The 24,005-nt window shown below is 44.8% G+C and overlaps 1 protein-coding gene across 1 annotated transcript; it reads left to right on the forward strand.

Moving 5' to 3' along the window:
• Positions 1 to 738: 738 nt before the first annotated feature.
• vps37ba (VPS37B subunit of ESCRT-I a) lies at positions 739 to 17,313 on the forward strand. The gene is made up of 4 exons (XM_056288314.1): positions 739 to 899; positions 10,912 to 11,083; positions 14,027 to 14,109; positions 14,528 to 17,313. Exons 1-4 carry the CDS (start codon positions 795 to 797, stop codon positions 15,017 to 15,019), a joined length of 852 nt encoding a protein of 283 aa, XP_056144289.1. The 5' UTR covers positions 739 to 794; the 3' UTR covers positions 15,020 to 17,313.
• The last annotated feature ends 6,692 nt before the right edge of the window (positions 17,314 to 24,005 follow it).

Here is a 24,005-nt window from a genome sequence, read left to right on the forward strand (position 1 = left end):
AATACCTCAGAATAGTGTATCTGTATTCTGTACTGTATGTAGCAACAAATGTGAAATTATTTCCATTTCCTTTTGATATTTTGACTTTAATTATATTTTCTTTTTCTATTCTACTCATCTTTTGCTTACTTTTGTTATTTACCTTGCTACATTTATCCTGTTTGTAGGGCAAAATTAGCCACAATATGGTGGATTGTTCACAAGCCAAAATCCCCAAATCACCAGTAATGCTATATTTTTCTAATGAACAGCAACTAATTTTCTCTGAACAGGAGCTGTGTTTCACACATATTTGTCACCGTCTAGTTCTGCTCTACGAGTCAAATGCTGTCTTATTGAAGCACTCATGAATCCTGAAGCAGTTATTTACACTTAAAGTACAATGATGATACAAAAAAATACAACAAACTCTCCACTGATCACTTGAAAAGAGCATAGAAAACAAATCTGTCAGTAGATTTGCACTGTGTCAATCACAGTCCTTATTTAAGTTGTTATTTCCCTACTTCAGACCTTTTTTCTCCCCACCCTTTTTTAAAGTGAGAATAGAACTGATTGGTTTGACGGCAGTGACACCAAAATGTATATCTGTTCAATGGTAGCGACAGTACAGCGAACCGCCGGCCATCTTGCGACTACCCGTATGTTACTACAAAATGACGTCATTTCGCAATATCAAAAAAGGTCCAGACGATCGGTTTCCGGTAAAGGAAGCTCAGTCAGCTGTCACAGGCGGAAGGCGTGAAAAGAAAGAGACGACCCGAGGCGAGGAGAACCACGAAAACACAGCCAATATGTCTAATTCTTCCAATAAATTTAGCGCATACACGATGTCACAGCTCAACGAATTGCTGGATGACGACGAGAAACTCACAAAAATTGTACACGAAATGGAAGAGGTAAGAAATCAGCTTTTTGTAACCGAGCCGCTGTTCCGACTTCTCGGTCGGATACTGTTTTTTTTTTTTCTAACCCTTTGTTCTGCCTCCCTGACATGCTCTCTGTAGATTTATTGGGAAACGGGACGTTTTGCATCTCAAAACAGACAGGTTATTACAACAAACCTATCGACCAAGGGCCTGGACTCTTTACAGAATCTCTTTTTAAAAAGATATGAGAAGGATCAAATGGTGTAACTTTAAACGCCAGCTATTTGTATATAATTAGACAAACTTAAGAAACGGCTTTGACCTTGCGGACAAAATGCCCGGCTTTTCTCTTGGGGCGGGAGAGCTTGATTGTAAAATTTAACTACATTTACACCCCATTTGGCAGGTGCCCGTATGCCAGCATTTCCACTTCACGTGTCATGCAGGCAAGCCTCTTTTCAATGTAAGCAACTGCGAAGACCATGGTCATGCACATGCTCTAGGAATTGGAAGAGATGGTCCATAAAAACGTCAGTACTGTGAAACAAAAGATTTTCTCACTCCCCTTCTCCTCTTTTTCAGCTAGTCGGCTTGCTTTATGCACCCTAAATCAGCCCCCCAGGCTCCTTAATTCGGGGTGGGTGGGCTGGGGGTGATGACTTGACCACCCCATGCAGGAAAGCGCTCACTTCTTAGTATCTGTCACACTATAAAAACAATTTACTTAAAGAAACCTTAATCTCTTTCTCTCTCTCTCATAACCCCGCCCCCCAGCTAATTTGTCTGTACACCCTATCTCTGTTCTGTACGACCCATTTTCAGTCTGCTTGTACATGCTCCTGTGTTGTTAAAAAACAGAAACAGAATTAGCAATTTGATCTTAAAGGTGACGGAAGACGTAGGGTTAAGTTTTTTTTTTTTTTTTTACATCCATCAGTAGGGAACTGTAACTTTGACCCCAGCATTCCATAGGTCCATGTCCATGTCAGAAGCTTATGTTGGATCACAACAATGCTGGCAAAATCTTGTAATGTGTGGAATAACCCCTCGTTTGCTAAATACACAGGTTAACGTGAGAATTGATATGAGTTGGGCTCCCCCTGGCAAAATGTCAAGGAAACCATATGGTAGTGGTAATTTTCATGTTGTGCTATCAGCCAACCTCTTGGTCTGGCTGTTCTGTTTTTAGTCCACGCCCTGTCTCCATGGTTTCGTTTTCCTCTCCCCATAGGTTACAGAGAGGGAGGGACTTGTTTGCTGCAATGACATTGCAGTCATTGACTTAAGTTAGTCATAAGATTACAGTGAAGGTTGGGGAGAACAAGTCAAGCACGGACGGGCATGCCTCTGTGAAGGTGTAGCCCAACTGTAAAAAGTTATTCTAATGCCCTGGATGGGAACAAAAGCAGTAGGTGACATAACTCGGAGGATGAAACCTGAGAGGGAGATGTATTGTCTGTACAGCCCTAGTGTATGAACACATTTGCTTATTTCCAATACAAGCACAAGATTTGCTTTTGGCAATCATCTTCTCAACTTGCACAGCATACCTTTCTAATGTGCACGTGTTTCTCGGAATGATGCTGGTAGTATTTATTCTGGAGAAGATATTGGCAATGTCCCTGAGTTTGTTTATGATCCAACTGGGTCCTCCTAACACATGCTTGTGTTAAGACATGTGCCATATATTGAGACACACATCATTTGTGTTCTGCAGTACAGTTATAACTTTTCTCAAAGGCTGTTTGTGAGGTATACATGTTTTTGAGGCAAGTCCAGACAGGGAAACAGGTCTTGGAGTAATAAACACAATGATTGTGAAGATGGCAACCTTTATCTTTAATCCAACACACCCAGTTAAGATTATGTTTTGGCTGGATAAAGCTGGGATCACACTACACGTTATTTTTGTCTTTCACCATGGTCACCATGTCAGACTTGGTAATCATAGAGCCATAAATTCTTGCTGTGTCTTGGCCGGGAGACTGGCATCATTATAAGTATGACCCCGACCAATCATCATATGCTGCCTTTCACGATCTTGCGTGATTTCATAGGTTTTCAGGGAGGACGGTCAAGAAATTGTTAATCATGGCTACAGAAGTGCTATGTGTGATGCTGGCGGTCTTGTGTTCCAAAAAGAAAATAAGATTAAAAAAAAATTGTGGACGCTGCTGCGGCTAGTGCTACTGGGGAATGATAACCTAGCATAGCTTAGTCAGCGACTCAACGGGTTGCTGAAGAACCTCCGATATTTCTCGCCATTTAGCCCATCTTTTTTTATTCTGTCATGGTACTCCCTCAAGGAAGCATCAAAAAGAAAGGGGTACTGTTGCCGCTGTTCAATGTACCTTTCCTCAGTTTCATCGTTCCATCTGACAACAGCAACAGCAGCATCTCTCTGCCTTTGCCATGTTTACATATGTGCACTGGAGAGCACTCTGTCACCCTATTGGTCAGCTGAAAGGAACATGTTGTTGGAGTTGTCAGACTAGGCAGGAAAATACAAAAAATTCTGACATGCTAGACTTTCATCGTGGGGCGTCCCAGATGCCACATCGCTGTTCTTCGATTATGTCACACTACATGGGGTAAAGACACCCGTTCGTCATTCCTGATGTTCATAAATGGGTCTGACGCTGGAGATTTGTCAGCGATGACAAAATTGTGTCAAAATTGGGCTGAATTCATGTAGTATAATCCCTGCATAAGGGTCTGGTGTGATCTTGATGCCCAGGTGACCTAGTTACATAATGCCACTGCATGATGTTTCTGCCTATTTAAGCTCATTTTAAGTGAATCAAGATAAAGTTGAGTGTAGTCATCTTACCTTTTTTTAAAACCTGGAAAGGGTGGGTATTTATAGAGTTTCACACGTCCACAGCCTGTACAGCCACTCTGTCCAGTTGTTTGCCTGTGGGTGGCTCAGCGAGTGCAATTGAAGATTGAGCAACTTTGTCAAGGGCACTTTTAAGGTAGTGATTGAATTAAGGGACACAGAAGAACAATGCCCATCTACTTTCCATTTCCACATTTACCAGACTTCCTGGGATTTGAAATTGGCAACCTTGTTGTTTTTACGAGCAGATCCTCACTAACCCTTAAGCAACTTCCTCTCCATCTTGTGTTTGGCTTTACACCTTCCCCAAGGTTCACGGGCTGTCAGCATTGCTCTCAGTTGATGTGGAAATGTGGTGATATCTGATGTGATTGTGGTTAGAATGAAGAGAGGAAGAAACATAGCCGCGATTTGAGCATAAGAATTTTCGAAGACATTTCTTTGCCATATGTGTGTTTTGTGTTTGAATTACATGCCAACCTGTCTTAGTGGCAGGTTGTCACACAGGTCTGGGGTTGTCCAGATCAGCCCTTGACCTACATTTCCTGAGATTATTCTGTGGTCTTTCTATCACTGTAGTTGGTCTTAAGAGCGGAGCATTGGAAAACTTTTCCTCGAGCAAACAATTATGGGTTTGGTTTTTGACAGAATAGGTCTGGAGTTGTGGATGCTATTTAAGGCTCTCCCCTTTTTAGTGGGTCGCACAGAATGAAAGATTTTGGTTCTTGCTGATGGTAGGTTGTTAATTCTAAGGATGACAGTGAAAGCCACAGTGATAACAGGCTTATTAAGCCGCTTTTGTTATCTTTTGAACCAACATACAAAAAAGGGTCACTTTATCTATTTCAAAGTATTCTGTTACTGAGTGTTACACTGGACAGGTGTATTTTTAGTGTTCTCACATTATTGCATTCAGCATTGAAACAGTTTGATTGGCTGTGTAAAAGACTCCTCTGAGAAGGTGTAGCAGATTCTTTTTCAAATCTTCCATTACTGAGATTCTAGCTATGCTTATCTTTTACTCGGTAGCAAATTTTGCCTTAATTTTTCCAAAATCTATGACAGTTTTGTTGAATAAAGTCAACTCGAATTTATTTGTATTATGTTGCAGTGGTGTGTTAGCACCCTGAGTCCAAGAAATCCATTCGAAATGTAGGCTAACAATTGCTGGTGGAGTTGTAACGGCCCCATCCTCACTGTCGGCAAAACAAAAAATGATAAGCCTGAGTTTTAGCTGCTGTTGTTTTGGTATCTGCCTTTATATGAGTTTGTCCTGCTATTACTGCTGGTTAACAACTACTGGTACTACCACTACTACTACTACTACTACTACTACTACTTTCATATGCTCCCGTTAGGGATCGCCACAACAGATCATCCGTTTCCATTTGTTGCTGTCTTCTGCATCTTTCTCTTTTCACATCAGCCACCTAGATATCCTCTGTCACCACATCCGTAAACCTCCTCTTTGGCCTTCCTTTTCCTCTTGCCTGACAGCTCTATCTTCAGCATCCTTCTCGCAATATAACCAGCACCTCTCCTCCACACATGTTCAAACCATCTCAATCTTGCCCCTCTTGCTTTGTCTCTAAACCGTCCAACCTGAGCTGTCCCTCGAATATATTGTTCCTAATCCTGCCCTTCTTCATCACTCCCTATGAAAATCTTAGCGTCTTCAACTCTGCCGCCTCCTGTTTTTTAGTCAGTGCCACCATCTCCAAACCACACAACATAACTGATCTCACTACCATCTTGCTGGTTAACCACAACAATTTGGCTTATTCTCCAAACCCACTTGTACTAGTACTTGCCTTCTTTCCTATTTGGCTGCTACACTGAAGACTTAAAACACTGTCAGGGGTTCTCAAAGTCCGGACCGCGAGTCAATACGGACCCAGCCCATACCTCGTGTTATTAATACAGTACATGATGAAGTGTAACGTTTTCTATTTTGTGTGCTGTTGCTGCCGAATTCACACATTCACGCTCCACTGGAGAATTTGCTTTGGGGGTGGTGTGACGCTTTTATTGCACTTACAGTAATGTAACGATTGTAGTTGTCGTCAACTCAAGTGACACCGTCTTCACTTCACCTGGTTAACCCACTCTCCTCCACGTGGCTGTGTGTGTGTGTGTGTGTGTGTGTGTGTGCATGCGTGTGTGCGTGTGTGTGTGTGAAGGGGCTGAGCCCCACCCTCATTGAAACACAGAGCAGAGGAGAGAAACTAGCGCGACCATGATTGACAATAAGTACCAATATGCGAGTTTTTGTTCGGGTTAGATTCAGAGTAGGGCGGGTCTTTGCAAAACATTACAAAAGCAATAACTTATAACGAAATTTATAAGTGAATTGATTATGTTATTCTGTTATCGCCAAGTGTTCGGGACCTCTGACCTTGAGTGAAAATCAGATTCACACCTTTTAGTAATAAGTTTGAGAACCCTTGTACTATGTGCTGCACTTTTTTTTTTGCTAGTAAAGTTCTACTTGACAGTAACCATTAAAAAGGTCTGCAACAAAAGTCTTCATGATTTGAATATTCATGGATTAGCCACTCTAAAGTGCCAGCGATAGCCTAGAAAGTATCAAAAGCGATATTTGTTTAAATGGAAATCTTCAGAACTATAACTTGAACTAGACAGCGTAGGTGAGACAAAATCCTATTTCCAATTATCCATCCATCCATTTTCTGGACCGCTTATCCTGCTCTCAGGGTTGCGGGGATGCTGGGGCCTATCCCAGCAGTCATTGGGCGGCAGGTGGGGAAACACCCAGGACAGGCCGCCAGACTATCACACAGGGCCGACATACACCCACACACATTCACACCTAGGGACAATTTAGTACAGCCGATTCACCTGACCTACATGTCTTTGGACTGTGGGAGGAAACCGGAAACCCACGCAGACACGGGGAGAACATGTAAACTCCACACAGGATGAACCAGGACGACCCCCAAGGTTGGACTACCCAGGGGCTCGAACCCAGGAACTTCTTACTATGAGGCGACTGCGCTAACCACTGTGCCACCGTGCTGCCCACTATTTATAATTATAGCCTGGCAAAAGGCTTTTTGAGGAGCAGGGAGCTGGGACACAGTTAAATTGAAATGAAAAAAAAAAAAAAAGTTGTAGCGCAAAAAAAAAAAACCAACATCAGGACATGTGGCTTAGTCCTAAAAAATTGTTTTTTCTTCAAACGAGTAAAAAAAAAATTGTTTCTTTCTTCTGATTCCTATATTGTCATATTTCCTATCTTCATTGAAAAAGGTGATGGGGCGTCCGCATGGCGTGGCGGTCTATTCCATTGCCTACCATCACGGGGATCGCCGGTTCGAATCCCCGTTACCTCTGGCTTGGTCGGCCGTCCCTACAGACACAATTGGCTGTGTCTGCGGTTGGGATGCTAGATGTGGGTATGTATCCTGGTCACTGCACTAGCGCCTCCTCTGGTCGGTCGGGGTGCCTGTTCGGGGGAGAAGGGGAACTGGGGGGAATAGCGTGATCCTCCCATGCGCTACGTCCCCCCAGGCAAAACTTCTCACTGTCAGATGAAAAGAAGCGGCTGAGGACTCCACATGTATCGGAGGAGACGTGGTAGTCTGCAGCCCTCCCCGGATCGGCAGAGGGGGTGGAATAGCGACCGGAACGGGTCGGAAGAGTGGGGTAATTGGCTGAATACAACTGGGGAGAAAAGGGGGGTAAATCCAAAAAAAAAAAATTATGTTATAATGAACGGGGATTATTTGTTTTATTTCTAATGCCCTTGTGACATTTATTTCATGGTCTGTGGTCATGGTCTTCATTGGCTGTGTCTGCGGGTGGGAAGCTGGCTGTGGGTATGTGGCCTGGTTGCTGCACTAGCGCCTCCTCTGGTTGGTGGTGGCACCTGTTCGGGGGGGGGGAACTGGGGGGAATAGCGTGATCCTCCCATGTGCAACGTCCCCTGGCGTAACTCCTCACTGTCGGGTTAAAAGAAGCAGCTGGTGACTCCACATGTATCGGAGGAGACGTGGTAGTCTGCAGCCCTCCCCGGATTGGTAGAGGGGGTGGACCAGCGACCGGGATGGCTCGGAAAATAGGGTAATTGGCTAAGTACAATTAGGGAGAAAAAAAAGGGGGGGGGTAAAAAAAAACGAGATCACTGCACTAAAGTGTGAGGAATTTTCCATGTTTTTTTTTTTTTTTTTAAACATTCAATGCAAGTTTTGATCAGTTGGTAAGATATACCTTTTATGGCACAGAGGGGAAAAATAAATGCATAATTGTAGCAGATAAGTGAGTAAATAACTAGGGTTGTACAATATTGGATTTTTGCCGATATTCGATGTGCCGATATTTTCAAACTCATTTTGGCCGATTGCTGATATATACACATGAAGTCCTCGTCAGTCCACTGGGCAGTGATGCTCACCATGCAGATGGAACTTGGACTTGATGTCCAGATGTCCGTGGTGAAGCTAATATGAATGGCATCAATGAGGAGCTTCTCTGTGTGATTGGAGACGATGCTTTGCAGTTCAGGTAAGGCCACATCTGAAAAGTAACGATGGCAAGGTCTAGCGTACCGTGGCTCTCAGTACATCATCAAGCCTGCAAAAGCCCACATCTTCCATCATGCTAAAAGGCTGTTTATGACGAGCAGTGAATTCAATTATTTTGTTATTAAGGACTTTCACTTTTGTGTGGTTGCTGCTATATTTCCTAGCTTTGTCAAATGACTGAAGTAGAGGCTTCTGACAGGTTTTTCGCTGGCACTATTTTTTCTTGCCTGGTCAGGATGATGGCTCTTAAGATGCATAATTAAATCGGTAATGTTAAAGGAGTGTGGTTTTACCCCTCTTCTCATCACTGGTGCTTTACAAGCATTGCCAATAGCAATTTTGTTATTATAATCATTACATTTATCTGTTTTCAGATACTTTGGACTTCTTCCATTCAGCTGACATGTTGAAGCTTGTTAACGGTGCTCATAATAAACATTTAGCATCATTGCGTGTGTATAGTTAACATGTCAACTTATCGGTCAGGCACATTGGCAGAAATTTTCATATCTGTTGATAATTAACTTCCTTAAGTTTTATTGGCCGATACCTATCTGGTGCCGATATCATCATGCATCCCTTTAAATAACAAAAGGTACAAAGAGTGAAGTCAAAATTAATCGAGGAAACAGCAATACACATAACACAAAATTAATTGCAGGTAATAAATATCTCTTATCTTAAGTACCACACACGGAAACAAGTTGATTGCAATTTTCCAGTTTGCTAACAGCTGCAAGTGTTTGATCAGAGGAGACATTCTTCCAAATGCTTCCCAATGTTGTGAGAGCTCCCTCGCTGTGTTCACACTTGACGTGTTTTGTGCGGTATAAAGGAACTCTGGTGTGTTTGCCCATGTAGTCCGGTTAATTTAGAGCAGATATGAACAATGTCATTCAAACTCTGGGGCAGACCAAACAACCACACCGAGACAGCCTGAAAAGCTGGACCTCGGCCCGATTCCAAAATGGAAATCATGAAAAATAAATAGAATTTTCTGGAAATGAGGCATTCTACCTCATCTGTCCGTGTTTGCCTTTTTGTTTACAATGTCTGATCATTGTGATTCAGTATCTGATGAAAGTCTGACATATTGGATAATTACAAACTCGTATATTTTTATATGGACAGAGTTGCACTTTCTCCCTCATGTTTGCCCTAGACACATTTTTAACTATAGGGTGACCAAATGCAAACAGTTCAAATACAAGACAAACAGTAACATTTTGTGAGAAAATGGGACAGATTTCTAAGCCCACTCTTTACAGGCTACCAAAATAAAAGTAAAAAAAAAAAAAGGTATTGAACTTTGACATAATGGGTATTGGTCACCCCCCCTTTTTCCCCCTCAATTGTATCCAGCCAATTACCCCACTCTTCCGAGCTGTCCCAGTCACTGCTGCACCCCCTCTGCTGATCCGGGGAGGGCTGCAGACTACCATATGCCTCTTCCGATACATGTGCAGTCTCCAGCTGCTTTTTTTCACTTGACAGTGAGGGGTTTCGCCAGGGGGACGTAGTGCATGGGAGGATCACGCTATTCCCCCCAGTTCCCCCTCCCCCCTGAACAGGTGCCTCGACCGACCAGAGGAGGCGCTAGTGCAGCGACCAGGACACATACCCACATCCGGCTTCCCAACTGCAGACACGGCCAATTGTGTCTGTAGGGACGCCCGACCAAGCTGGAGGTAACATGGAGATTTGAACCGGCGATCCCCGTGTTGATGGGCAACGGAATAGACCACCACGCTACCCAGACGCCTGTATTGGTCATGATTTGACTCATTTATATCCCAACAACATATAATATGCTTGAATAACAGGTAGAAAATAAACCGCTATAAGCATAACCAATGGTAAATAAGCGGCGCTCGTGTCCTTTGATGGTGTTTTTTGGCTGAAGAGTGTGTTAATTTCCGACCAATCAAATTGTGAGTGTGAGATTGGAGATGTTTAAACAAGAGAATACCAGAGATTGCTATCGGATAATAATCAAAATGAATCAATGTTTAAACTAAGAAACATGTACTTTTGTTATAGTGCTTCAAAGTACGGGACATCTCAATATGTAGGGATGGCCAGGAGACAAGGAGTCAAAATGTTGTGTAGTACAACATAAAGGTCACTCTGTTTGCAGTGTTAAGCAGACCACAAACAAATCCTGGCAGTCATTTTGCATCTGTCCTTAGTTCCTGAAGTACATTGTAGGATACATGGTCACCAAGGCTAACCAGTGAAATAAGTTATCAGTAGGTCCGTTTGACTTTTGATTCACTTGCAGGAAGGATGATGTGAACCCTAAGCAGACCAAATGCAGAATTCACCAAAGTAACTTTTTGCACCAGTTGGTACAGACCAAAGAACCAGACTAGAGGTATAAACACAGCCTTAGTTACACAAAGGGAAACATTTTTCATTACAGCCTGAGTAAATCCTGTTGATCAGCATCTTTTATCTGTCCCTCTAATTGTAATTTTCTCATGTGCTGAATACACACGATTATGTTGAAAATCACAATTTTTGTCAGTATCTTGCAGCCCTACTTAGCAGTAACTAAACTTGCAAGGGACGTGATCAGTTGACTCTACAGCTGAAAAAATGATTCATCCACATGCTATTGTGTTCCCCCTTCAGTACTGGTCTCTATGTTTTGTTGCAGATGCAGGAGGTCCAGCAGAACAAGGAGATGACACTGGCCAGTAACCGGAACCTGGCAGAGCAGAACCTGGCCCTGCAGCCCAGTTTGGAACACAGGAAGGATCAGCTCACCAAGCAGTACAGCTGTCTTCAGGAAAGCTTTGAGGCCTATCAGCTCCGCAAGTCCACCCTAGGTATTAAAAGCTGATGTGCTTTGCTGTCATGCTATTAATATGGAGACCATTTCCAGTTCATATAGATTCTGATTTTTCAGCTTGTTTCCAAAAAAAAGAAGCGTGCTTTGAGCTTTTTCAATCAGCAATGGTAATAGGAAGATAAGATGTTGCACAGTTTTATTTCCCCCACCCCAGCTGTTTGTTCTTCTGCTGAATGACGCACAAGACAAACCAGTTTCTCCAGTTCCTGTGTTTCCCATTAAACGCCTTGGCCAGACGCAGAGGTTCTGTATCATGTTGCTGCAGGAGAAGCTATACCGCTGTGTACTAGTGCTGATGAGGTTCCAGATGTAGAATGGATTCCCACTGCAGTTTCTTGAAAAGACTGAGAGCTGTTTTTACCCCTCCCTGGTACACATTCACGGTGTTCTGAGTGGCCATACTTGTGACCTTAGCTGATGCAACAGTTGCCAAGAAGCAAAATAGCATGCCAACAACTTTTGGCTTTTGTCCTTTCTTTAGTATAAGTGATAACAGTTAAATTCTGCTGTGTTCCCTGACAGTGATCTCTAGCCCTATGTAAGGTATAGCCTGCTGTCTTCTTAACAGTTATATGCCATTGTTAGAAAAATAATAATAAATACAGGGATCTTTTAAAGCTGCTTTTAAATTCCAAAGCCCTCTCCTTGTGGCATTTTTTTCCTCAGTTAGAAGTAGCTAAAGCCTCACTGGTCTTGTTTGTTGATTGCAGATGGCTTTTGTCAAATGTAGGTTACCCAGTGACTTCCCCCTCCCTCTATGCGCTAGCTGTCCTAGTTGTGGATTTGCTGTGAGGGGCAGTAGCAGCAGCGCAGCTGGGGAAGGACATGGCTGCTTGGTCCACAAAGCACTCTGCTTGACACAGTTTGTCTGGTTTCTGTGCGTTAAGTCCACCCTTCCATCCTTCTCCCATAGTAATGGGTGGCCTGTGCATCACAGAAGCCTAACTGTACATAAAGCAACCCCCCCCCCCCAAAAAAAAAAAAAAATACACGCACATCCAAAGGCCGGGATCCCATAGTGGGCCATTGTGCTCCTAGGCGGGCCATGACAAAACAGCCATGGTTGGTGGATGGGTGGGAGGGAGAGACGGATTATCATAGGGGGAGGAGAAAAGGAGGGTGGGAGAGGGAAAGGCAGCTAGGCAAGCCAAAACAACTCCCTCTTGAAATCTCAGTGGAGGCCGATGTGGATTCGTTTACTAAATAGCTGTCCCATGATCGCCAGGCCCGCATTGTTGTCTCTGCCCGACAGGCTCTCTTCTTAGGCCGAAGTCACTGCTTTGTGTGGCAGAGTGCTGTTGATACGCCTTTGAGTGTGAGAGAATGGCGAAATGACCCAAGGAAAGGCTTTGTGCCAGGAAAGGAGTCTCTGTCCAGTTTGAGCATTCATTTAGTTACACTCTAGTAAAATTTGGCACTCAACAAATCCAGTGATATTTCCACAGTGACTGTACTGATGAACAATACCCTCTCATATGTCCTACTGTGAATGATTCATCGGAATTCTTGGGAGAAAAAATGGTGCAGTACACCAACAAAAATCTATAGCATCATAGCATTATAACTACCAGGACAGCACAATAATGATGCCAGAGTTCTCTACCCTGAAAGTTTTTTGTTTTGTGAGAGGATTGTTAGAAACCATCAATAATGGTGAGCAGCAGTGGTCATTCTTATTTAGAGGGTACACTGGCTCAAACAGCTGTGAAATAACCTGCATCATGTTGCGATAACGCTGGTTAAATCAAGCCCATCTTTTTTTTCTTTTCAAAATGGCCCTAGACTGGAAAGGTGGTCGTCAAGAAGTGTTAGTTTGGTCACCTTCTCGTTTCTTCTTTCTTTCCCTCTTTCACACCCTTCACTCACTCATCTCCCTTGTTTTCCCAGGCAAGCTGTGGCTAAGAATATTATTTTATTTACAGTTACAGCAAAGGACATTGTTGCAAGTGTGGGGAAGGGTTACTTCAATAAATGTTCTCACCAGGCAACCAATTACAAGCACATCCAAGAATTCCAATAGAATTCCAGTATTGTTCCAATAGAATTCCAGTAGAGAGCTTTTGGGAGTGAAGCACCTTGCTGAAAGGCACAGAAGCGATAATTTTGAAGAAATGGAGATTGTGTCTTGTTAATTTTCCCCAGCCAGATGCTCATACACATGCACTGTTTCCTTCTGTCTCTTACTGGAGTTCACTGATTAAATGGCTCTACTTGGTGCAAATTAGGTGATTTGGATCCTCATGCACATGAGAGAATTTAGAATAGCATGTTGACTTGGACTAGATTTGGTGTTCCTTTTATGATAATGGGTTCAGCTTGTATATTATGCGCCTGGTGGAATGCTGATGAATAAACAATGGCAAAGCAGAGATCGACACCTCCTTTCTACTTGTATATTGCCAGGGTGTCGGGAGCTGTTCCAACTCTCTGAAAGTCAACACTTCCAGCCCTGCTCAAGAACACAAAGAAAACAGACTTGTAGCTTAGACCGCTGAGCCCATTTCAGTTGATTTATGGAGGCTTTGCAAGTACACATTAAACAGAGCGTTATTATGACTTTGTGTAAGTTCCATTCACAGGACCTTGACTGGCACTTCCAGAAAGTCATCACAAAACCTCTCCATCAAGTGAAGCTGGATTGTTTTGCTGAGTTTTGACAACACACTTTATTTTAGCTTAATGACGTCCTCTCTGAATTTGCTAATTGATAGCAGTTTCATATCGCTCCAGTGTTTGTTGGGCATGCTACTGTGCATGCGAGACACAGCACACAAAATACTTAACATGTAGGGCAGAAGTGCTATTCATGTTGTTACATTGTTAAGTCAATCACAGACCTAATGCTGTTAGGTCTGTGTATTACATTTAGTTGATTAGGTGTCTCTCTTAGAAAAATAACATTTGGTTTGTCCCCTTACAGATCACAAGTCAGGAAACACCTCCCTGGACACTTTGCTGGCCCTGCTGCAGGCAGAGGGAGCTAAAATAGAAGAGGAGACAGAGGTAAGCATTATGTTTCTTTCTTCCAACTTGATTTTGTGTCTCCCTCAGTCACATGGGGCCTCAGTAATGCACAGATATGTTCTTTTGGTTTGTCTTCTAAATCAGAAGCTTCACAGCGTGTTGTAGGCCTACTTTTTTTTTGTTAGATGACATTTTGACTTGGCATAGACATCATATTGCTGTTTCCATCAAAAACAAGGTCCTTTCTTTCTTTGTAATCATCCAGAGGTTTTTTGTCTTGCCTTTATGTTGAACAATGATTCCCTCCACCCGACCCCAAGGACATCAATTTTATTTTTCTTTCCACCATCACAATGCAACAAGGCTTTGAGCTTATGTAGTGGCTAGTGTTTGTATCAGAATAGTGTGTTTATATATTTTCTCTAAAGCTGTCCCAATCCTCACACCTCTACCACAGAACATGGCTGACTCCTTCCTGGATGGTGACGTGACCCTGGATACATTCATCGACACATACCAGAGCAAGAGGAAGCTGGCTCACCTGAGAAGAGTGAAGATTGAAAAGCTGCAGGAGATGGTGCTGAAGGGCCAACGGCTCCCCCAGGCTCCGCCCTCGAGTTCCCGCTCTCAGGACATGTCAGCAGCCAGACCATCACCCCTCTTCACTGAGGCCAGTGGCAGTAGCTCTCCTCTCCCTCAGCCCAGGAGAAAACCCCCACCTCCTCCATCACAGCCAGTCCTCACTCCAGCTCCAGCTGCTGCTCCAGCACCACAGCCTGCTGTCTTCTACACTTCAGCGCCATACCCCCCCATTCCTCCTAGAGCAAGCCAGCACTACCCCAGTGTCCCCTCTAGCTACCCCAACCCTTTCTTGTCCCAGTATCCTCCTGCTCTGCCCCAGAGGCCTCCCCCTCGCATGGCCCCACAGCCTGGCTTTATCATGCAATAAAAACAGGTGCTGAACAGAGGTGGACTTACACTGGAACACCTTTGGAACTCCTCTGGGACTCTTACTGTGTCAGCCTTCTTGGAATAAGACGTATCACAGTACATGAAGGTGAACCTACACCGGCTGGTCTGGTCATGTTCATTGACACAGATCTTCAACGTATCTGTGGATCTGTGCTTGCCTCCTCACAACACTCCTGTCAACATTGCAACAAAAACGACTTGACTAGACCAGTCTGATAGCGCTAGCCTGAATCCCTTCAGTGTAAGGGCTAATGGTAGGCTGTAGTGTGTCTATTGGATCACTACTAGTCTGGGACTTGCCATCCCACCAGAGCCATCTATCTGCACTTTTGTCTTCAGGCAGTGCCCTCAGCTGTGCATGCCCAATAGTTTTCAGTCTTTCCCATCCCTCCAGTCACAGGGACAGTGCATGTTCCTCTGACAGTGCTGTTTATGGAAGACCACAGTCATTAAAAATAATTGGTCATTTTTTGCAACTACAGCTTAGTAATTATATCTTAAAGTATATGCAAGTAACATGAGACCTTAACTACTGTGCAGTTTTGACACATTTCCCAGAATATGTTCAAGCAAAACTGCATATATACGGCTTTTGATTTTCAAAATCCACCCGGTACATAAAAATATTTTAATTTCAGTAACATGATACTTTAGAGAACTAATGGAGTTTTGTGAATAATTCCCAGGATAGACCAATTAACATTGCTCTGTGTACAGAAGTGTAACTTAATATTTGGTCATGTCTACAGAGAATGCACACCTGGTTGACAATTATTGGTGTCCCTCAGGGCAGATGGTTATGTTGAGGAGAGCACAGCTTGGGGTGTTGAGGAAGAGGGCTAGTGGTATTAGAAAGATCGAAATATGTTTAACATAAAACTAGGCCTTTGGAGCCTTACCCAAAATGAAGGATTTATGTATTGCCATGCACAACACTTCTGCCATGTGTTGTTCTTGTTGTAATGCAGCTCTCCTTTTGATGTCCATTGTCTTCAACATCCTTGGTCTATATTGGGAAATAGTGCTAACAATTGTTTGGCATTACTGATCATACGTTTTGAATATGTTATATTTCCTATCACATTGACTGAGCACCAAAGACTCCCTGTGCCATTCTCTGTGAGATGTCTTTTGTTTAAAAATGTAAATGCAACATTTGATGAGAAAATTACCATGAACATTGTCCGCACAAACATGCGATGGGAAATATATGGTCAGTCATTCCAGCTATGTATGAATGGAATGGTTTCATGTTGACATTCATGTAAAGCAGCCACAAAGCAGAAAGGAGCTGGGAAATTACTTATTCAAAAACAATAATTGTAAACATGCAAGCCTGACCTCACAAAAAGAGCAACTTGCAAGATCTTCAGACTTGGGGAAGAAACTCTTTCTGGTGCAATTCGGAAAAAAAGACTGCTGTTGTTGTGCACTGTTGAAGAGCCGTGAGTGCCTACTCTTGAACTGACGCTCGCACTGTCAGGGCAGGCATCTTGCTGACTACACCATGATTCTCCATTTGTGTACAGTTCACAGACTTGGTCTGACAACTCTGACACCCTCTCCCCTATTATAGCCCCAATGTTAATAGGCTACCCCTTATAGTGGGCTACTATGATCTTTTTGGGTTTTTTTTTTATAACTTTGACAAAATGTCAAGAAGTAGGATAGACATGTACTGACTGTCAGTCTGTCATGTTCTGCATTTTTCACTAACATTATAGGGCTCAAGGCCATAGTAGACTGCTGTTGAACATGTGCCAGACATGTCTTCGGGCCATGTGCCTGCTGGTACTTCTGGTACTCTTCTCCATTCTTTCTACAAAAATAGAGGGATGTCTGAAGTGGCTTTGGACATCCATGCATGTAGGAAAATTGGCTGGGTTTTTTTCTTCTAGTTTTACTTTTTAAGGCTCCAATTTTGCCTTTCATATCAGTGATAGTGTCCCTCATGGAAAGAAGTGGACCACAAAATGGTTAAAGTGTTTTTGTCGGCAAGTTGTCCTGCAAAACTAGGCTAAAATATCAAGGTTTTGATTAACCAGCATTTCTAACAACTAACAAATTCTTGTGTGCATGGCCTTTATGTTAAATCTGGGGATATCTTTATTTCAGCTGGTGAGTTTATTTTTTGTTTGAACTGATTCTCTGTATTCATAGTTTTATGTGGTTGGTGACATTTTCAGTGTAATGTAGGTATTTACATATTACAATGAATGTTTAAGTGGCGTTTAAGGCTATTTTAAAGTTCAATAAATCTTGAGTTTTTGTATCTAGTTAACCCCTGTTCTTTTTCTCCCTCAACCTGAACATGTCTTCTTTCCCCTCATTTCAGACACAACGGCCATCTGATATTTGCATGACACATTTATCTCGAGCTGTGAAAAAGCAAACTTGAAAATTGAGCGAGGGGGCCATCTAGTGCTTATGGGCTGTCACTTATATCGGCCAGGATGAGCATCGTCTTGTAAAACTTTTAATACACATATTACTTCGACCAGGGAGTTGTTCCTTATCCGATGAGAGGGTCTAAGGACAGGCTGTTGTGTTGCTGTGAAGCCCACTGAGGCAAATTTGTAATTTGTGATACTGGGCTATACTTCTGGTCAAAGAGTGACAGTTGAACCAGGAGAGTTCGGTTGTATCACTCTACCATCCCGTCACTTTGGGGGTGCAAAGCTGCTGTGCATGTCTTCTTGACTTGTAGGAGATGACGCATCTTTTTGAATACTTGACTCTCAAAATTGCGATCCTGGTCACAGTGCATTTTGTCAGTTATACCAAACCTTGTGAAGAACCCATTGACCAAGACTTCGGCTACTGTGGTTGCTTCCTGATTTGGAATGGCGTAGTAATCCATGGCAACCAAGATATACCGGTTTCCCTTTTCTGACAGAGGCAGGGGACCAAGAATGTCAATGGCCACTCTTTCCATCTGTTCCCCCACTTTATTTGCTGCATCTCGGCACGGGGGTGCCGTGGTGGGCCCTTTTGTGGCAGTACATGCATCATATCTCTGGCACCAGCTGTCTACATCACTGCGCAGCCTAATCCAGAAGAACCTGTCTTATGCGTGCCAGGGTTTTGTTGGCTCCAACGTGCCCTGCAGTGGGTAGGTAATGAGCTAGCCTGAGTATCTTCTGTCTGAGGGCTTTCAGTGCTATCAGTTGCCACACCACCCTGCCTCCACTGGAGGACTCCCATTTGCGGTACAGTACTCCTTTCACTTCCAGACAGTCCCACATGACCCACAGACTCTTCACCAGCTGGACCTGTACAGCCAACTCACACCCAGGTAGACATTTTCTGTTGAGCTTCCACTCCAATACAGGTTCAATTTCACTGTTGTCAGCCTGCATCTGACCTAGGTCTTTCAGCATTAAACTCTCTAACCCCACAGGGACGCCTTTCACAGCCTGCAGTAAGTGATACTCTTCCTGTCTCTTTTCCTCTCTCTTTTCTGGCATCTCTTCCTGTCTTTTTCCCTTTCTCTCTCACTGCCTCTCTTCCTGTGTCTCTTTTCCCGTCTCTGGCCATGCCGGCAGTTGGTCTCAAGACATGGGCAGCCAGGAACCACTGCAGCCGGGACGCGAACCCAGATCTCCCGTACCACGGGCAACTATGTTAACTAGTCGACTAAAGGGTCCGACCCGTTAGCCAAGGGCTAGCGAGTCTAGTCATTTGTGGTCGTTACACTACTACCCCCCCCCTCTCAGGAAGTGCGTCCCCGTGCTTCAGCATATCAGCTCCCTCACCCCTCTGGGTGCACGTGCTTCTAATGGCCTCACGGTCTCACCATCTCACTTCCGACACCAATGTAGTGAATTCAGGGAGCAGATGGGAACTGCCGCAGCTGGGACGTGAACCCAGGTCTCGTGCACCATGGGCGACTACGTTAACCAGTCGACTAAAGGGTCTGACCCCTAGTGGTAGCCCACCCATAGTGGTCGCCTAGTTCCCATATCAGAAAGCCGATATGCTACATTGCCCCCCCCCTTAAAAAAGCATCTGTTCCCGAATGTGAACATCTCTGTGCAGCAACTCGTACTGATGGCTCAAGAAAATGTCCCCCAGGTGAGTATTAGGCTCTACTGACACTGGTCATTTGGACAGTTCATCACTCGGACGGGTACACACCCCTTCTTCACATTAGCTAGGATCCTGCCCACTGCAAGTCCCTCCGGAAGCTTCAGAGAAGCCCGGGCTTCAATAAGTGCAGTGTAGGACCTTTTCCTTGGCCCCTTTGTCACCTTGCACCTCACATCTATCTCTTTACCAGCAGGGACCCAATTTTTGCTGCCAACATACTGAACAGGGCCCACTCTGCCTTCAGGACCACGAGGTCTGGTCTTGCCCACCTCCAGCAGTGCTACATACCATTCTGGATGGCTGTCTTTGATCTTTTGGAGAAATTGTTGGCCATAAATGTCTTGAAGGTGTTGCCTCGAGGTTCGTATGACATTAGTCCCCACAAGTAGTGGAACCATGGAACTGTACCGTTTCAGGAACAACAAAAGCTGGTAAATTGTCATACTCCTTAACCACGACCCCGAGGCTGATGTGTAGTGCACCGTGGTGAGGGACGTTCTGGCCACCAGCACCTTCTACAGGAATATTGGAAGGTTGCAGCTTCTGCTGACATAATCCAGAGTGTTTACTCCAAAACTCATAGGCAATGCTGGTTACTTGAGAACCAGAGTCAATGACAGCCCTACACAGGTTGCCACCGACTTCTATTTCGCCTTCATTCCTGGGACCCACAAGAGATGTTTCATCTGCTCTACCAGCCTCCCCCCACCCTTTTTCAAGATGGGAGTACAACACAGGCTCTACAGTCTTTACATGCCTGAGGCCTATGGTAACAGGGGCAACCATAGGCATGCAGTTAGGTCCCCAACAGGGACAGCAAGTAAGTGAGGATAGTAGATGGTCTGAGAGTTCTTCTCTCACCTTATAGTAGGGTGTCAAGTCCTGGTTCACAGCTTAGATGGAGGGTGGCCAACCACGATGAATCTGTTCACGAGAGCTGTCATTTCAAGGCACGCAAAGCAGGCAGCTTCAAAGTCAGCAACTGGAAGGGAGCGCAGTGTGGAGGAGATTAGCGCCACTAGTTAAGGTTCCACATAAGCAGAGGAGTCAGTAGGCACAGACAGAGGGAGACAGGAAAGGCAGTCAGACGTGTGGTTTTGGGAGCCTGGATGATACATGACATCATAATCAAAGCAAAGCAGACGCGCTGACCAGTGGGCCACGCAGATCCCAGCTCTACCCATACCTTTTGTAGTAAGCAAGGTTGTGAGCTACTGATGGTCGGTGCGCAGGGTAAAATGACAGCCCCATAAGTATGTCCGCCACTTTTCTGTAGCCCACACACACGCCAGCACCAGTGATGTGCAGTCAGGGGAGGCAGGGGAGGCACTGCCTCACCCAGGCTAATAAGAAGAAGAAAAAAAAGAAATATGATAGCTACAAAAAAAAATTTTTTAAACTTTAATTTGTTAAGGTTGTTGTAAAAAATAATAAAAAATCATGTAAAACTTGGTGTTTTATCAATAAAAGGCATGCCCTATTCAGGATGGCTTGCTCCAAAAGCTAGCATTCGTGAATGCAGGCTGCTGAGGCAAAGTCTGCTTGTGCCTCTCTCTGGCGTGTGGAATGAAAGCAAACGGTTTCGGAGTTCTGCGCATGCGTAGTCTGTTCTTACATTGTCTTTCAGTATCAACGATGAGGCACATTGCTAACCTGCCTTGCGTTTTGTGAACGGATGTATTTTTGACTCCCTCCCACCCTCTGGCTTGCTGTCTTCTGTCTACCCAGCCATGGACCTCACTGCACGTTAATGGCCAGCACCTACTTTTCAACTATAGACTACTTGTGCTCTGTTGTAGTGAGCATGTGAGAAGCGAAGCTCACTGGTTTCTCTGTGCCATCCAGCTGTATCTGGGCAAACACAGCACCCAGTCCATAGTCACTCGCATTTGTAGAGATCACTGAACGGAGAGTAGGGTCACAAAGAGCGAGGGCTGGACTGGCCACCAGGAGCTGCTTGAGTTCATCAAAACTGCTTTGAGCAGCATCAGTCCATGTAAATGTGTCTTTGTCTTTGGCACACTCAAGCATGGGGGCCACAAATGTGGCAAAGTTGGGGAGAAATTTGGAGTAACAGGACACAAGGCCCAAAAAAGACCTTAAGGCAGGTGCATCAGATGGGGGCAAGGCTTTCAGGATGGTATCAAAGTGTTCTTGGTCAGGCATAATGCCCTCAGCAGTGATGACATGACCAAGGAAACGCAGTGAAGTCTTTCTGAAGTGACACTTGTTGTCATTCAACCCCAAGCCAGCCTCTTTCAGTTTTAGCAGTACAGTACTGAGATTATGGTTGTGTTCATCGGCAGTGGCACCATAGACAATGAGGTCATCTAGGTAGTTCTGAACGCCAGATACACCCTGCAGGATGGTTGCCATCATTTTTTGGAAGGCAGAGTGCAGACGCCAAGCCATAGGGGACCCTACAATATCTGAAGAGCCCCTCGTGTGTAATGAAGGCTGTAATGTCTCTACCGTCATCGTGTAGGGGCACCTGGTAATATGCATTTGCCAGATCAATGGTGAAGAACAGCTTAGCACCTCGTAGGTTGACTAGCAGCTCATCGACATGAGGCAATGATCTGTGACCACAGCCTTGTTCGTCTCCCGAAGGTCAGTGCACATTTTTATTCCACTGTTTTTCTTCCCTGTGACCACTATGGGGGAAACCCAGGCAGAGGTATCAACTCTCTCTATGACACCAGCCTTCAGCAGGTGACTCAGTTCAGCAGAGATGGCATCCCTGATTGCAAAAGGCAAGAACAGCAACTTCTGGTGCACCAGTTTGACTGCAGGATCAAGTTTCACCTTGTGTACAAAGTTCTTAACACACCCTATCTCAGAGGGCGCAGTAGCCAGGGGTGTTGTCGTGCCTATGGACATCACAGAAGTAGGTGGCACTGGGGTTGAAGTGAGAACAGTATCTCCTCTGATAGAAAGGTACAAGGCAGTGAACAAGCCCATACCCAGTAACACAGTCCCTTTTACCACTACAAAGAAAGTGGCTGCAGCAGAGACATTCCCCACACATATAACTGGGCTTGTAGGCATCCCAGCACAGGAATGCAACCCCGTGTGTAAGTCGCAAACATGTTGGAAGGTGCAGACAATGGGCTAGTACTGAAGTACTGAGTGTAAATGTGGTGTGGCAGCATGGCTAAAGCACAGCCTGTGTCCACAACGAGTTGTATCTCCTTTGCAGAGGCGGTGGGAGTAGAGATGATACTGACATTACAGAGCAGTCTCTCTGGGGCATGGACCGAGTCCTCTAAGTAGAGCATGGGCACGTCAGTTAACTGTAACTCATGCACATTACTGGAAGGAGCTGAACGGCATACACGAGAAAAATGGCCTCTTTTATTGCAAGATTTACACAAGTTAATGCCCGCAGCAACGCTGTTTTGAATGATAGAAATTTAAGCGGCACCTGCTCCAAAGGAGCTTTTGCCAAAGCACGTGAGACCAACGCTAAATCCCAATGTGGGACCAGAGAGCGTGAGACCGGCCGGTGTCTCCTCACGCCTCTCAGAAAGCGTTTTACCAGCGGTGACTGTGAATTGATCTGTCACCGAAACCTTCGTGACAAGATGAAATAGCCGCTGTGTACGTTTTTACCGCGCTGAACGCCAAACTCGTGTCAGCTAAAAGTTGCAGAAAGGAGAGAATATGAGGCAGAGCACCTGCAGTGGGATCCAGGCCCTCCTCTAGACACCAGTACTCAAAAGGCATCCATTTAGCTGTAGCTGTGGTGGACGCGCCAGAGCCGCTCGCTGCCTATCACGGGAAAGTCCCTGATCGCCCTCTCCGCTTGGGAGAGTGCGTCCTATATATTTGCTCGGAAAAAGCCCCCAAATTGAGATATTTGAACTCAAAAACATTACGGTGGCACAATTAAAACATTGAATAGTAATATCTGAAGCTAGCGTAACCGGTTATTTTCTTGCCCGGTGCGGGATTCGATGCGGGGTGTATTGCACCACAAGGCGACATTGCTAACCGCTCGGCTAAAGGATCAGATCCGTTAGCTAGGGACTAACGTGTATTATTACTAGTTTACAGTCGTCACCCTCCCCTCCCCGGAAGCGCGCCTTCGCGCTTTGTCATTCCGCGCTCCGAAGAGACTTCTGAGGATCTGCACACTTCCGGATCCCACCGCTGCCACCAATGTAACCGGTTATTTTCTTGCACGGTGCGGGATTCGATACGACGTGTACTGCACCACAAGGTGACATCACTAACCGCTCGGCCAAAGGGTCAGACCCGTTAGCTCGGGACTACTACTACTACTTTCGGCTGCTCCCGTTAGGGGTCGCCACAGCGGATCATCCGTTTCCATTTCTTCCTGTCTTCTGCGTCTTCCTCTGTCACACCAGCCACCTGCATGTCTTCCCTCACCACATCCATAAACCTCCTCTTTGGCCTTCCTCTTCTCCTCTTCCCTGGCAGCTCCATATTCAGCATCCTTCTCCCAATATACTCAGCATCTCTCCTCCACACATGTCCAAGCCATCTCAATCTTGCCTCTCTTGCTTTGTCTCCAAACCGTCCAACCTGAGCGGTCCCTCTAATATAATCGTTCCTAATCCTGTCCTTCTTCGTTACTCCCAGTGAAAATCTTAGCATCTTCAACTCTGCCACCTCCAGCTCCGCCTCCTGTCTTTTCGTCAGTGCCACTGTCTCCAAACCATATAACATAGCTGGTCTCACAACCATCTTGTAAACTTTCCCTTTAACTCTTGCTGATACCCTTATGTCGCAAATCACTCCTGACACACTTCTCCACCCACTCCAACCTGCCTGCACTCTCTTTTTCACCTCTCTACTGCATTCCCCGTTACTTTGGACAGTTGATCCCAAGTATTTAAACTCAAATGCCT

Source organism: Lampris incognitus, chromosome 1 (assembly GCF_029633865.1).
Source record: "Lampris incognitus isolate fLamInc1 chromosome 1, fLamInc1.hap2, whole genome shotgun sequence".
NCBI lineage: Eukaryota > Metazoa > Chordata > Actinopteri > Lampriformes > Lampridae > Lampris > Lampris incognitus.